This window comes from Conger conger, chromosome 5 (genome assembly GCF_963514075.1).
Source record: "Conger conger chromosome 5, fConCon1.1, whole genome shotgun sequence".
Classification (NCBI taxonomy): domain Eukaryota; kingdom Metazoa; phylum Chordata; class Actinopteri; order Anguilliformes; family Congridae; genus Conger; species Conger conger.
The window spans coordinates 68,001,543-68,017,724 of record NC_083764.1 but is presented as its reverse complement, the minus strand read 5'-3'; the positions used below and the strand labels follow the sequence as shown (position 1 = coordinate 68,017,724).

General features: G+C 44.7%; 1 protein-coding gene and 1 pseudogene across 1 annotated transcript; one reads left to right on the top strand and one right to left on the bottom strand.

Annotated features, from left to right (window-relative positions):
* Nucleotides 1-5,186: 5,186 nt before the first annotated feature.
* LOC133129017 (GTPase IMAP family member 4-like) lies at nucleotides 5,187-6,279 on the top strand (annotated as a pseudogene).
* Nucleotides 6,280-8,483: 2,204 nt separating this feature from the next.
* On the bottom strand, nucleotides 8,484-12,824 carry cplx4c (complexin 4c). The gene is made up of 3 exons (XM_061243845.1): nucleotides 12,658-12,824; nucleotides 11,728-11,815; nucleotides 8,484-9,019 (listed from the first exon to the last, which is right to left on the bottom strand). Exons 1-3 carry the CDS (start codon nucleotides 12,822-12,824, stop codon nucleotides 8,789-8,791), a joined length of 486 nt encoding a protein of 161 aa, XP_061099829.1. The 3' UTR covers nucleotides 8,484-8,788.
* Nucleotides 12,825-16,182: the final 3,358 nt, after the last annotated feature.

Sequence of the window (16,182 nt, the reverse complement as noted above, 5' to 3'; positions counted from 1 at the left end):
GCCACCCACTGGTCAGGTATGGCTACTGCACTTAGAGGTGTGCACCCCTTGGGTCAAGGGTTCAAAGTAAGATGGCTGCCACCAGTCAGTGTGACACATGTGAACACTGAATGAAAGCATTGAAGCAGGCCTCTCGGCAAGATAAGGTTTTTCAAGTGTTATACAAAGGCTACCGGAGCATAAATCAAGCATTATATTTTATTATATTTGACATCATTTAGAAGGCAGTTTAAAAGATTAGTTTAGTTTTGTGTATCAACTCATCTACCATCCATAACCCGGTGCTGACCACGCCTGAAGCAACAAATGGTGAGTCAAACAAACACATTGAAGCCCTGCCAAAACCTGCTTGTTGTAAATAAATGAAGATGAAAATTGAACTTAAAGTTGAAAGCAAACACTGGCAATGTCACAAACAATGGCACAAACAACAACTATACAATAAATAAGCAGGACAATATATTATTATACAGACAGGTTTGGACAGAATGGATGCCTTCAAAGATGATTTGATAGCACAAGATTGGGAGTCAATATATAAAGAAAAAGATAGTGATAAAGTATATGATGAATTCTGTAGAATATTTCAATTATTATATGCTAAAAATTATCTAATTAAAAAATATAGCAGAAAACAAAAGTATATTGAGAGACCATGGATCTCAAAGGGATATCTAAAACACCTGTAACAAGAAAGATACACTTTATCGAGAATTTATAAAACACAGAACTATCGAGGCAGAAAATAAATATAAGAAATATAAAAATAAGTTCACTAATATTATGAGAAGTTGTAAGAAAGAATACTACAGTAAACTATAAGATAACAATAAAAATCATATTAAAGGTATATGGAATATTTTAAACAGCATTATTAGAAATGCCTCTAGACAGTATTTTATTGAAAATGTTAAAAATATTAATAACATGGATGACGTGGTCAGTAACTTTTTACAAGTTTCGGAGCAAACTTCGCAGAAAAAATCCCTGTTCCACAGACTTCTGAAAATAGAAATAATAATATTATAGAAATAAATCCTAGTTCAATGTTTTTTAAAGCAGTAGAAGAAAAAAAAAAATTGACATTGTTAAAGAATTTAAAAACAAAATATCTACTGATTGTAATGAAATAGAAATAAAAATAGTAAAAAAAGGTAATTGAGGGGATTATCTTTAATCTTTAATTTATCATTCCAATTTCCAAATAAAATGAAAATAGCTGAAGTCATACCGCTGTACAAAACTGGAGATAAATGGCACTTCACAAATTACAGGCCTGTTTCTCTACTGCCACAATTCTCAACAATTCTTGAAAAACTCTTCAATGACAGACTAGACAAATTCATAGATAAACACAAATTACTCACTGACAGCCAATATGGATTTAGAACAAACTGGTCAACATCACTAGCTTTAACTGAACTAATTGAAGAAATCACTAATTCCATGGACAAAAAGAAATACGCAGTCGGGGTATTCATTGATTTAAAAAAAGCATTTGACACAATTAATCATGAAATATTAATCAACAACTGGAACGCCTTGGGATCAGGGGGGTAGTGTTGAATTGGGTAAGTAGCTATTTCAAAAACAGGCAACAATTTGTGAAGATGGGAGAATATACATCTGAATGTTTGGATATTGTGTGTGGCGTCCCCCAGGGGTCAGTGTTGGGACCAAAACTATTTATCCTCTACATTAATGATCTGTGTAAAGTATCTGAATTGTTGAAATTTGTACGATTTGTTTTGTATACATTTATGGTTCTGGTGAAAATTTACAGCAACTGTTGGACTCAATCACTTCAGAATTCAGAAAAGTAAATTGATATCAAGTTATCGTTAAATTTGTCACATTGTATTCGAACAACCAGATTTTTGTTTATCTATCTGTGGGGTCAAATTATGCAACAAACTCAATGTTGCTTTAAAACAATGTCCAAACATGCACCGGTTCAAAAGGTTTTCACGAGGTACAGGGAGGAAGATTGGCGTTAACAATCACCAGGGGTTCTTATTGATTTGTGTTTAGATTAGAATGTAGATATGGGTAAACATATAGATATGTTTGTATGAGGGTATAGGGGTATGTATATTTATGTATATTTAAGTATATTTTAAGTATATTTATACAAATTTTTTATGAATGTTGCTTTCGTTAATTTCTTATTTTTGAATATCTATTATTGTTTGATGTCTTTAGGGATTAAAGGGGTAGGAGTACGTGTTACTTCTTCTTAGTCGTTTTCGCAGATGTAAACAGGTTTAAGTTTAATTGCTGGTGGAGGGAATTTATGATGTCTTGTTATATTTTTTGTCATCTGTTTTTAACTACTGTTTCTGTTTTGTTACTATTTTACATGTTCGAAATAAAGATTCAAATCAAATCAAATCAAATCAAATCAAGTGAACAGTCAGTTCTTGAAGTGGGCAAACATAAGGATCTGAGCGACTTTGACAAGGGCCAAACTGTGATGGCTAGAACAATGGATCAGAGCATCTCCAAAACAGCAGGTCTTGTGGGGTGTTCCCAGTATGCAGTGGTTAGTACCACAAGTGGTCCAAGGAAGGACAACCGGTGAACTGGCGACAGGGTCATGGGCGCCCGAGGCTCATTGATGAGCGTGGAGAGAGAAGGCTAGCCCATCTGGTCTGATCCCACAGAAGAGCTGCTATTGATGAGCGTGGGGAGAGAAGGCTAGCCCATCTGGTCTGATCCCACAGAAGAGCTGCTATTGATGAGTGTGGGGAGAGAAGGCTAGCCCATCTGGTCTGATCCCACTGAAGAGCTGCTATTGATGAGTGTGGGGAGAGAAGGCTAGCCCATCTGGTCTGATCCCACTGAAGAGCTGCTATTGATGAGCGTGGGGAGAGAAGGCTAGCCCATCTGGTCTGATCCCACAGAAGAGCTGCTATTGATGAGCGTGGGGAGAGAAGGCTAGCCCGTCTGGTCTGATCCCACAGAAGAGCTGCTATTGATGAGCGTGGAGAGAGAAGGCTAGCCCATCTGGTCTGATCCCACAGAAGAGCTGCTATTGATGAGCGTGGGGAGAGAAGGCTAGCCCATCTGGTCTGATCCCACTGAAGAGCTGCTATTGATGAGTGTGGGGAGAGAAGGCTAGCCCATCTGGTCTGATCCCACTGAAGAGCTGCTATTGATGAGCGTGGGGAGAGAAGGCTAGCCCATCTGGTCTGATCCCACTGAAGAGCTGCTATTGATGAGCGTGGAGAGAGAAGGCTAGCCCATCTGGTCTGATCCCACTGAAGAGCTGCTATTGATGAGCGTGGGGAGAGAAGGCTAGCCCATCTGGTCTGATCCCACAGAAGAGCTGCTATTGATGAGCGTGGGGAGAGAAGGCTAGCCTATCTGGTCTGATCCCACAGAAGAGCTGCTATTGATGAGTGTGGGGAGAGAAGGCTAGCCTATCTGGTCTGATCCCACTGAAGAGCTGCTATTGATGAGCGTGGGGAGAGAAGGCTAGCCCATCTGGTCTGATCCCACAGAAGAGCTGCTATTGATGAGCGTGGGGAGAGAAGGCTAGCCCGTCTGGTCCGATCCCACAGAAGAGCTGCTGTAGCACAAATGTTTTTTCACAGATTTTGAAGAAGCTAACAAAACCTTCTTCAACGCAATACTGCAAAATACACTCACTATGACCAACGCCACTGTCTGCACTATTCCAGGTCATCTGCATGTTTCCATTCCTTTTCGTTAATGACCGAACAAACAGGGATATTATAGATATAGTGCTGGATACTATTTAGCTTTTAGGGTAACTAAGGCCAGCATTGCTGGGCTGATTGGCCAGTTCTCAACATTATGTGAGTGAATGTGTGCCAGCCCTATGGAGTGACTAAAGACACACAAACAACACTAAACACTGAAAACAGTACTGAGCACTTTTATTCACCTTTACCTTGAAACATTTTCAGAACAGATGTAGTAGCACATGATTACCACTAGATGGCAGGCGTGAACATGGTTTTGGGCTTGTTTACCTCATGTAGATACAATGGCCAACGTTCCTTCCTTCTGTGAGTGACACCTGGAAGGCAGCTGCTGCCTCCTAACATTGACACTGGCGAGTCGTCTCATTGGCTCAGGCGGTTAGAGCAGTCGTCTCATTGGCTCAAGCGGTTAGAGCAGTCATCTCATTGGCTCAGGCAGTTAAAGCAGTCATCTCATTGGCTCAGGCGGTTAGGGCAGTTGTCTCATTGGCTCAGGCAGTAACAGCAGTCGTCTCATTGGCTCAGGCAGTTAGAGCAGTCGTCTCATTGGCTCAGGCGGTAAGAGCAGTCATCTCATTGGCTCAGGCGGTAAGAGCAGTCGTCTCATTGGCTCAGCAGCTTATTTTGTGTTCTATGTCATACTGTAATATCTAAAGCATGTTCTGTAACGTACTCTTTTCTCACACAATTTAAATGGAGTTGCTACAATGATAATAATTCACTCTCCTTATTTCAGTGCTACAAGGACACACAAAACAGGTAAGCAAACTCTATCCTCTCTCATCAGGTTAAGTATAAAAAGTCCTGTATTAGCCTGTTGTGTTCTATCAGCAAGGTACTGTGGAATGTGTTTGAAATGCCTCTCTCTCTGTAATAATTACTGCAGCTTTAATTATGTCTACATATGAAGGGAACATTTTAAAATATTGAAGTAATTAAATGAATATTTCTCTCCAATATTAATCCCACCACCCCCATGTTCCTACAAGTGTGTGTCCCTCAGTGGGGCTGTGAGTGTGTGTCTCTCATTGGGGCTGTGAGTGTGTGTCCCTCAGTGGGGCTGTGTGTGTGTGTCTCTCAGTGGGGCTGTGAGTGTGTGTCTCTCAGTGGGGCTGTGAGTGTGTGTCTCTCAGTGGGGCTGTGAGTGTGTGTCTCTCAGTGGGGCTGTGTGTGTGTGTCTCTCAGTGGGGCTGTGGGTGTGTGTCCCTCAGTGGGGCTGTGAGTGTGTGTCTCTCAGTGGGGCTGTGAGTGTGTGTCTCTCAGTGGGGCTGTGTGGCAGAATGCTGGGAGGGATGGATGAAGATCAGAATGAAGATCTGATGTTGCTGCTGATAATCTTCTATGGTAATGAAGCCACGCCCACAGCACAAGTGACTCCTGAATATTATTGCAGAGCCCAGTGCACACTGGGGGATCCAGAGAAGGTCTTAGGAGCGCTGATTGATGTGGCCAAGCACCTGGACAATCTGAAGTACAGAGTGTCAGATAAGATGCTGGGGACTGTTCAATACAGTGAGTACTGGGGCCAGGGAGCTCCACATTGTCACTGTACAGGGGGAATCTTCGGCATCCTTTCCACAAGCTGATGAAGCCAGTCAGAGTCATATTGGGCCTGTCTGTGTAAGAGTCCTGGGGCCGGTTGCATCAGCTGCACATAAAAGAGCTGGTCTTAACTCTTAAGTCCAAAAGCTTCACTTACACCTAGAATTTACACCCTGAAGTAGCACTACGCCCAGGTGGTGAAACAGGTGTATTTTTTATCTGACTTTGCACACATTCTACGTCAGACATCACGTTAAGACCAGGAGTGTGTCCAGTCAGTGCAACCAGCCCCAGGAGTGCAGAAGTGTTTATGCCACTGGAAGAACCGCCTTTTTAAGATAAAACCACATCAGCACTGATATCAGCACTGTGCAGAGCTAACTGTAGTGAATGTATTACTCCACAGGACCAGAAACGCTTAAAGAGCTGAGGATTGTTCTGCTGGGACAGACTGGAGCAGGAAAGAGTGCAGCAGGAAACACCATCCTGGGGAGGAAGGTGTTTAAATCACAGAGCTCCTCTTCCCCTGTGACAGTAGAGTGAGGGGAAGTGGATGGGAGAGAGGTGACTGTGATTGACACTCCAGGCCGGTTTGACACAGAGTGCAGTGATGATGACGTCATACAGGAGATTGCAAAGTGTGTCAGTCTGTCTGCTCCGGGACCCCATGTGTTCCTGGTGGTGGTCCAGCTGGGCAGATTTACACAGGAGGAGCAGAACATAGTGAAGATCATTAAGACAATCTTCGGTCCTGAATCAGCCAAATACTTCATGGTGCTGTTCACTCATGGACACAGACTGAAGAACAAAACTATTGAACAATTTCTGATTGTTAATCACGCCCTGGCACATTTCACTTGGTAGATACCAAGTGTTTAACAATGACGACAGGGAGAATCACTCACAGGTCTTAGAGCTGCTGCAGAAGATTGATAAGATGGTGGAAACCAATGGAGGAGACTGCTACACCAATGAGATGTTCAAGATGACTGAACGCAATGCATCATAACTCAAAGTGGACAGGCTACAGCAGTAGAAGACCAATAAGTCTAAAAAATCAGTCTAATAAATACCTAATAAAGTGCTCACTGAGTGTAAACTATATACCTAGGAAATAAGGAATAAGGCTATATTTTGTTTTAGTTTTCATGAGGGCTTTAAGCTGTTGACCTTGAGACTTCTGAATATTCATAGATATCCGTTTAGCTGCAGAAAGTTAGAATGTCAATGTTTATTCAGCTTAAAGTTTTTCACAAATAAAAACGTGCTTTTGTGTATATTTTTTCTGGTTTTTGATCCAATGTTTACACGACAAAAAAATGTTTTTCCATTTGCGTCAGCTGGGCTTAGGTTAGGGTTAGGGTTCAGTTGAGTATTCCGTTTTTGTCAGCTAAGATAAATGTTACATTTTTATGTTCCACTCAAATCACTGACTGGCCAAAACTAGTGCCTCAGCTAAAAGGAGAATTCCAGCCCGAATTGTTATTTTATTTGTTTGGGTGCAGCTGTCCTCCTGTCAAAATGAGCTCTCTCCCAACCTCTGTGCAGAGATACACTATAGCCCCAAACTACTGGCCCAGACAGAGATACACTGTAGCCCCAAACTACTGGCCCAGACAAAGATACACTGTAGCCCCAAACTACTGGCCCAGACAGAGATACACTGTAGCCCCAAACTACTGGCCCAGACAGAGATACACTGTAGCCCCAAACTACTGGCCCAGACAGAGATACACTGTATATATACAGTTGGAGTTAGTCGTCTTGCTCAGGGACACTCTGACACCCACAGGGCAGGACTGCCACGCTGCTCTTACCTCCTGAGCTAATGTTGCCCCAGTTTTAGGCATTTCACATGTATTTATATATCTATACAGATATATATATCTACAATGTTTGTGTCAATTATTTCAAGTCTCTCACAAGCATTGATTTGTTTCCCCTAATCCTGTACGTAACCCTAACCCTATCCCCTAACCCTGTCCTGTCCAGGGTGTATTCCTGCCTTTCGCCTAATGTGTGCTGGGATAGGCTCCAGCCCCCCTGCGACCCTGTTCAGGATAAGCGGGTTAAGATAATGGATGGATGGATGGGATGGTATAAAATGGTTTTTAGAATTGCATTATTATGCCTTTGGTTTGTTGGAGTCTTTCCATGAAAAGGACATAAACTCATTTTGTGTAGTGTATGCATCTCCAAAATAAATTCATTTTGTGTCGTGTATGGATCTCCAAAATGCAGAGAAGGCTAGGTCCCCCCACGTTTGTTTTGCCTTCTACATGTTACAAAATAAGAAACTGTTGTTACTAAAGCAGTGGTATCTTAAAATATGTTTTAGAACCTTGAGTTTTATCAAGCTTTCCACAGCAACCCTCATCGGCCCAGTGAGACTTAAGGGCTAAAAAACTTTAAAAGCTTTTAAAGAAACTTTATTCATTTTAGTTCTGTGCAAATCAATACTTATCACCTGGAGCAAGTCCATGTTAAGATTTAATGAATCTGAAATGAAGGGCAGTAAGATTTATTTATTGTTCATTTTTTTCACAGGAAAAGTTCGAGAAAGAGTTGATCCCATCTGGCTAAACCCACCATGTTTATGCATATGTATCATCTGTGTACAGCTATCCATGGAATAGATATATTTATATATTCATTATTTAGAATAGATATATTTGAGATGTATGATAAAAACCCTCTACATCTATGTCAAAGCTCCATGTGCATTGTAACTAGCAGATAACAATGGTGAACTTGACCACTGTGAATGCCAATAGAAAGGGGCTGGAAATAGTTGAAATAGCCAAACATTATCACAGAGGTGTATCTGCTACACACCCACCACATAGCTATTCAAAGTAATGTAGATCACTATAATACCACACATTTCAATCAGACATAAATTCTGTTTTGAAAACATTTTCAGGATTGTATGGGTGTGGTCTTGACTGCCTGACCTCCCCCAATGTACCACCTACGAGTAAATAATATTGGAGAAGGAAGGAGAGGGACTAAGAGCGGAAAGATCTGGGTCCTGATTGAAATGCAGGATGTTCTGCTGTGAGGCGGTGGTGTTATCTGCACCCCAGCGCACGGATCATGCTGCAAATCTCATGATGAAAAACTCTACAAATCTGAAAAACTCTGGAAGGAGATGTGCAGTGAGACTCCATTGGCCATTTGGCTGGGTCCCTCTTGATGTCATGAATTATCTGGACCAAACTCCACCCATTTAATCCTCAAATAGATGGAAATGTTCAGACTGATATAATTATTGCAATCCAATTGATTTCTCTACAGTTACTGATACACTGACCTGGTAGTACACAATGCAGTTCACAGATGTGCTTAAACAGTCACTGAAAGCATATGTACAGACACCCCCCCAGCTAAGGAAAGAGAAGGCGTGTTCACGGGGCTGTCAGAAAGAGTCAAGCGCCCCCTGGTGTCAGCAGGGTGTGAGTGCACGTCACGCTTCCTTAGACTGTCACTTGGAGAGGTAACCGTGGAAACGGGGGGCGTCACATGACCGTGCACTTCTCCTCGGCGGCCTGCTTGACCTCGTTCATGGTGGTCTGCGCTTTGCTCTTCATGCTGTCGAAGTCCACGTCCAGATCCATGTTCTGCAGCTTCCCCAGAAACGTGCTGTTGGCCTCTTCCTCCTCCTCATCCTCCTCCACCATCTTAGCCAGCTCCTCCGGCAGGTCCACGTCCCCTCCAACCATCTGGATCGTAGCGTCATCCTGGGCACTCTGAGAGAGAGAGAGACATTAACACTGAACTGAGAGAGAGAGAGAGAGACATTAACAGTGAACTGAGAGAGAGAGAGAGAGAGAGAGACAGAGAGAGAGAGAGACATTAACACTGAACTGAGAGAGAGAGAGAGAGAGAGAGAGAGAGAGAGAGAGAGAGAGAGAGAGAGAGAGAGAGAGAGAATGATTGATTGATTGATTGATTGATTGATTGGCACAAATTGAGCAACAGGAGCACACAAAATCTGGTTATACAACTGTAATACCTGGAAAACACATTTTGAAAACTTATATAAACAAATATCACCAAACAATCTCAATTTGGAACAGAACAAAATCAAAGAAAAACAAAAAATCCTAGAATCAACTATCAAAAACAATCAGAACCCACTTGACTACCAAATCTCAATTAAAGAATTAGAAGACCAAATTAAAAAACTGAAACCAAGAAAAGCTTGTGGCCATGACAGCATCAGGACAGAGATGCTTAAACACAGCACTGCTGAGCTGCAGCTGGCCCTGCTCAAATTGTTCAATCTCGTTCTCCAAGCTGGCTGCTTCCCTGAGAACTGGAGCTGGGGGCTTATTTCCCCAATACACAAGAGTGGAGACAAACTAGACCCAAATAACTACAGAGGCATTTGTGTAAGCAGTAATCTGGGGAAGGTTTTCTGCAGTATTATTAACGCTGAATACTGGCCTTCCTTACCGAACACAATGTCTTGAGTAAAGGACAAATTGGCTTTCTACCAAATCACTGAACTACTGATCATATTTACACCCTACACACCCTAATTAGTCAACATGTACACCAACAAAAGAAAAGAAAAATGTTACATGCTTTATTGACTTTAAAAAAGCATTTGATTCAATTTGGCAGGAAGGTTTATATTATAAAATTCTCCAAAGCGGTGTAGGGGGTAATGTATATGACATAATTAAATCAATTTATACAAATAATAAATGCAGAATAAAAATTGGCCATAAAAAACCATACCATAAAAAATCTAAAATAATGAAAAAAGGCAAGATCTCAGGAAAGCAGACACACGTTCAGTCTAGGAAACACCGCCCTAGAACACACCCTGTCCCATAATTACCTGGGTCTGAAAATTAGTGCCTCAGGAAACTTTGGTCTGGCAGTGAATTCACTGCAGAGCCTTCTATGCAATCAGAAAAAAATTCTTCCAGATTGACATTCCAATCAGAATCTGGTCAAAAATATTTGACAGTGTAATCCTGCCAATTGCTCTGTATGGAAGTGAAGTATGGGGTCCACTCAGTCAACAGGACTACATTAGATGGGAGAAGCATCCAATTTTAAACATCCAACAAAAAACACCAAACAATGCATGCAGGGCTGAATTAGGACGATTCCCATTGATTATAAACATACAAAAAAGGTCACTCAAATTCTGGATGCATCTGAAATCAAGTCCCAAAACAACACTGCAGTTCCACGCATTTCAAACCCAAGAGCTGAACCCTGAAAAGAGTCCACTAAGTCAGCTGGTACTGAGACTAACTCTCATCTCACATCTAACAAGAACATCTCTCAGGCCAGCACTGCTTCACAAACACAAATCAGAATAAACCAAATTGCTAAACAAAATAAAACCATTTATCTGGAACATTGGAACAACCAAACCAAAACACAAAACAAGCTTACTTGCTACCTGGCCCTAAAACGAGAATACAAATTGGCTGAATATCTTGTGACTGTCCGAGATATGAAGCAGAGACGACTCCTTACCAAGTACAGACTCAGTGACCACAACCTAGCCATTGAAAAAGGTAGACATAAAAAGTCCTGGCTACCAAAAGAACAGAGGATATGTGGTCACTGTATGTCAGGTGAGGTTGAAAACGGAGGTGCACTTCCTTCTAAAATGTGAAAAATACAAAAATATCAGAGAAAAATATTTTAATAAATTTAAAAAACATGTCCCCAACTTTCTCCATCTAGAAGAGAGCAACCAACTGCCGATTGTCTTGGGGGAGGGACCAACTGCACATATTGCAGTAAAATATGTGTCTGAATGTCACATACTCAGAGACAGTGAGTGACAAAACAAACACACACACACACACACACACACAAACACACACACACACATATTGAATTTACCTGTTATATACCTGTTAATTATTATCCTTAATTTAATTAAAAAAATTTAATAATCATATTACTGTGTTATTTTCACCTGTTTTAACATGTTCCTTGCCATGCTTTGGCAATACAAATGCTAATTTTGTCATGCCAATAAAGCAATTTGAATTTGAATTTGAATTTGAGAGAGAGAGAGACATTAACACTGTACTGAGAGAGAGAGAGAGAGAGAGAGAGAGAGACATTAACACTGTACTGAGAGAGAGAGAGAGAGAGAGAGAGAGAGAGACATTAACACTGTACTGAGAGAGAGAGAGAGAGAGAGACATTAACACTGTACTGAGAGAGAGAGAGAGAGAGAGAGAGAGAGAGAGATTAACACCGCACTGAGAGAGTGGGGAGACAGAGAGAGAGAGAGAGAGAGAGAGAGAGAGAGACATTAACACTGTACTGAGAGAGAGAGAGAGAGAGAGAGAGAGAGATTAACACCGCACTGAGAGAGTGGGGAGACAGAGAGAGAGAGAGAGAGAGAGAGAGAGAGTGGGGGAGACAGAGAGAGGGGGGAGAGAAGAGGTCAGGTGAGGGGGCGTGGTCTCACCTCCGGTAGGCGGTGCTTATCCCTCAACGCCACCCTCAGGTTCGCCCTCTCCGCCTTCCGCATGGCGAACTCCTTATCCCGCTGAATCCTGCAACACAGCACAACACACACTGCAACATTCCTGATCATTCCTGATTATTCCTACAACACAGCACAACCCACACTGCAACATTCCTGATCATTCCTGATTATTTCTGCAACACAGCACAACCCACACTGCAACATTCCTGATCATTCCTGATTATTCCTGCAACACAGCACAACCCACACTGCAACATTCCTGATCATTCCTGCAACACAGCACAACACACTGCAACATTCCTGATTATTTCTGCAACACGGCACCAGATTGGCCAGGCCGGAGTCATGACCTTTGACCTGGGCTCTGTGGGGCTCCTGTTTCCCCAGGGCTCTTACATAAGCAGAAGAGTTATCTCCCATGGCAACAGCAGCTTAGAGATAATCGCATTATGGCTGTTGTGCTCTTAATTACAGGATCCAGTCAAATCCTTATGTACCTAATGAACAATTTACCATGCCTCACTCTGTCACATACACACACACACACACACACCCACACACACCCACGTACACACAAACACCCATGAAGGTAAACACACATACCTAAATGAGCACACAGAGATATGAGCTCAAACATGGTTCTACAAAAGGTTTCCTCAAAAACTTCCCTCAAAAGATTTTAATGCACAGACAGGAAACCTCACTTAACAGCGGGATTTTAATGCACAGACAGGAAACCTCACTTAACAGCGGGATTTTAATGCACAGACAGGAAACCTCACTTAACAGCGGGATTTTAATGCACAGACAGGAAACCTCACTTAAAAGCGGGATTTTAATGCACAGACAGGAAACCTCACTTAAAAGCGGGACTTTAATGCGCAGACAGGGAATGCTGAGCGGACTCACTTCTCCTCCACCAGCTGCCTCTGGTACTCCTCGAACTCCTCACGGGACATGCCCTTGGACTGCGGCGTCTCCTTCCCGTCCGCGTCCGTCTTGGCCTCCTCCTCACCCCCGCCGCCCGTCATGTTCTTCAGCTTGTCCCCCAACATCTGCTTCATGAAGAACGCCATGGCAACCCAACCCTAACCCTAACCCAACCCCAAACCCCAGGGGGTGCAGCGCTAAAGAGGGGAAGGGAGAGGCTGGGGATGGGTACAGGTGGAGGAAGGCTTAGGGGTTACAGCCCCAGAAACGGGATGAACGTCAGAGAAAGAAGCAAAAACAGGAAGAGAAGGAAGACTGGGAGATAGACAGCAGAATGAGGGAGAGAGAGGGAGAGAGAGAGGAGATGGTTGGGTAAATGTAGTCACTGCACTGTGCTGAAGGAGAGGGTGTCTGGGGTGTGTGTGTATTTTGCAGGCGCTTAAACGGCTCAAGAGCTTAACGCATTAGCAACAGGCTGCAGCATGAAGCCTCCGTCACCTTGGGCCAAGGTCCCCAAAGCACCCTACTGCCCTGCTGTGGTCCAGGGGTCCCCAAAGCCCTGCTGTGGTCCAGGGGTCCCCACTGCCCTGCTGTGGTACGAGGGGTCCCCACTGCCCTGCTGTGGTCCAGGGGTCCCCACTGCCCTGCTGTGGTCCAGGGGTCCCCAAAGCCCTGCTGTGGTCCAGGGGTCCCCAAAGCCCTGCTGTGGTCCAGGGGTCCCCACTGCCCTGCTGTGGTCCAGGGGTCCCCACTGCCCTGCTGTGGTCCAGGGGTCCCCACTGCCCTGCTGTGGTCCAGGGGTCCCCACTGCCCTGCTGTGGTCCAGGGGTCCCCAAAGCCCTGCTGTGGTCCAGGGGTCCCCACTGCCCTGCTGTGGTACGAGGGGTCCCCACTGCCCTGCTGTGGTCCAGGGGTCCCCACTGCCCTGCTGTGGTCCAGGGGTCCCCACTGCCCTGCTGTGGTCCAGGGGTCCCCACTGCCCTGCTGTGGTCCAGGGGTCCCCACTGCCCTGCTGTGGTCCAGGGGTCCCCACTGCCCTGCTGTGGTCCAGGGGTCCCCAAAGCCCTGCTGTGGTCCAGGGGTCCCCACTGCCCTGCTGTGGTCCAGGGGTCCCCACTGCCCTGCTGTGGTCCAGGGGTCCCCACTGCCCTGCTGTGGTCCAGGGGTCCCCAAAGCCCTGCTGTGGTCCAGGGGTCCCCACTGCCCTGCTGTGGTACGAGGGGTCCCCACTGCCCTGCTGTGGTCCAGGGGTCCCCAAAGCCCTGCTGTGGTCCAGGGGTCCCCAAAGCCCTGCTGTGGTCCAGGGGTCCCCAAAGCCCTGCCTCACTTTGTTATGTAATTGCTTGCAATATAGCAGAAAAAGCACAATATTTACGGGGAATTTTACTCTTTGTGGCATGCATAGGTATTTATGACAATGTGGCTTAAGAGGATGAACAAACCCATGAAACATTAACAGCTTATTAAAGTTCTGGAATTCCAAATGTGGTTGGAATGAAAACCAGCGCACCCAGGGGCCACACCCAGGGAACACACCCAGGGGCCACACACAGGGGACACACACAGGGGACACACCCAGGGGACACACCCAGGGGCCACACACAGGGGCCACACCCAGGGGCCACACCCAGGGAACACACCCAGGGGCCACACCCAGGGGCCACACCCAGGGGCCACACACAGGGCCGGTTTGGGAACCACTGCTCTACACATCTGCTCCTCTTCCTCCCTCAGTGCAGTGATCCTGGCTGCCTCTTCATCTTTTAGGAACTGCAGAAGTTTCTCAAACTCCATCTTTATCTGTCTCTCTGTGCGCTGGGCCTGGCTCTGGAATAAACATTATTCACCATCATTTCAGTACAATCCAGTGCTGCATTTTCAACATGGTGATATAAAGTACAGTACCTTGAAGTGCTCTGCTGTTTGATCACAGATTAGTTATTAAAGGCTTTTAGCTTCTTCTGCAGTGGAGCCAGTGCAGTCCTGAGTTCCTCCTGGAAAGATACTCCACACTTTACTTTGGAAACAGATGGACAGTAAACTTCACTGCCTACACAGAAGGCACAACAATTATATATAAGCTTGATAAATACAGGAAGGCCTCAGTAGATTACATCATTTTTTGAAATTGAAATGAAATTTGCAAAGTATAGACAATAAATACTGATTGCAAGCAATGCAATGTGTGTCTAAATTCTGTTATCAGTTACCTCATACTCTTCTGCAGCCTCCTAAACTGGTTTTCATGTTCTTGTGAAGCAGACGGGCATTTGATCCTCCAAACAGAAGAGTGCAGACTGCAGAGCTCTCTGACTTCTCTCCTTTAAGAACGACTCACAGATATTCCTCAGAGACAGGTTACAGGGAGGTGGATCCAGAGAAGATCTTCTCCTGCAAACTGGGCACTCCTGAGATCCCTTCTCTCTCCACCAATGCTGCAGACAGGCCTCGCAGAAGCTGTGACTGCATCTCAGGACAACAGGATCCCAGGAGAGAAGACCTAGATGCCATCTGTCCTGAACTCAGTAATGGCTTCTGCTAAATCTGAAGTTTCACTTCTACTTCTTCTTGTTACACAAGTGGATCAGAAGTGCTTTCACTAAAATAATCACAAATGATTATCACAAATTTATTTGTGAACAAATCTGTTTCATATTCCTAAAATGGTATTTTAGGGTTAGGGTTATCTTTAGTATTTTCTGAAGAATATAGAATGAAATTATATCATCTCCAGTGTAACTGAAACATCTGTGTGAGAAGCTTTACGTCCTGTTAGACTGCCCTGACTATCAGACACTTCCTGCAGGGGCAGCGTTGTTGTGTTTAGTGTTGTTTGTGTGTATTTAGTCACTCCATGGAGCTCACACAGCTGGGGATCTTCTGCTCAATCTTCTTCACAGACGAGACTCCTGGGCATGGAACACTGACACGCTGGTCAGGTGACCTGTGGCCTGAATTCTCTTCATTATGGAGGGCGCTGTGGCAGGTTTAACTCCAGTCCTGGAGAGCCACAGTGTCTGCAGGTTTAACTCCAGTCCTGGAGGGCCGCAGTGTCTGCAGGTTTAACTCCAGTCCTGGAGGGGGTGCTGTGTCTGCAGGTTTAACTCCAGTCCTGGAGGGCCACAGTGTCTGCAGGTTTAACTCCAGTCCTGGAGGGCCGCAGTGTCTGTGGGTTTAACTCCAGTCCTGGAGAGCCACAGTGTCTGCAGGTTTAACTCCAGTCCTGGAGGGCCGCAGTGTCTGCAGGTTTAACTCCAGTCCTGGAGGGGGTGCTGTGTCTGCAGGTTTAACTCCAGTCCTGGAGGGCCGCAGTGTCTGCAGGTTTAACTCCAGTCCTGGAGGGCCGCAGTGTCTGCAGGTTTAACTCCAGTCCTGGAGGGCTGCAGTGTCTGCAGGTTTAACTCCAGTCCTGGAGGGCCGCAGTGTCTGCAGGTTTAACTCCAGTCCTGGAGGGGGTGCTGTGTCTGCAGGTTTAACTCCAGTCCTGGAGGGCCGCAGTGTCTG

Coding starts and splice junctions, on each gene's coding strand:
- cplx4c (XM_061243845.1), bottom strand. CDS start 12,824: ATGGCGTTCTTCATGAAGCAGATGTTGGGGGACAAGCTGAAGAACATG. Junction 11,816..12,657: donor AGGCAGCTGGTGGAGGAGAA/GTGAGTCCGCTC, acceptor GCTGTGTTGCAG/GATTCAGCGGGATAAGGAGT. Junction 9,020..11,727: donor ATAAGCACCGCCTACCGGAG/GTGAGACCACGC, acceptor TCTCTCTCTCAG/AGTGCCCAGGATGACGCTAC.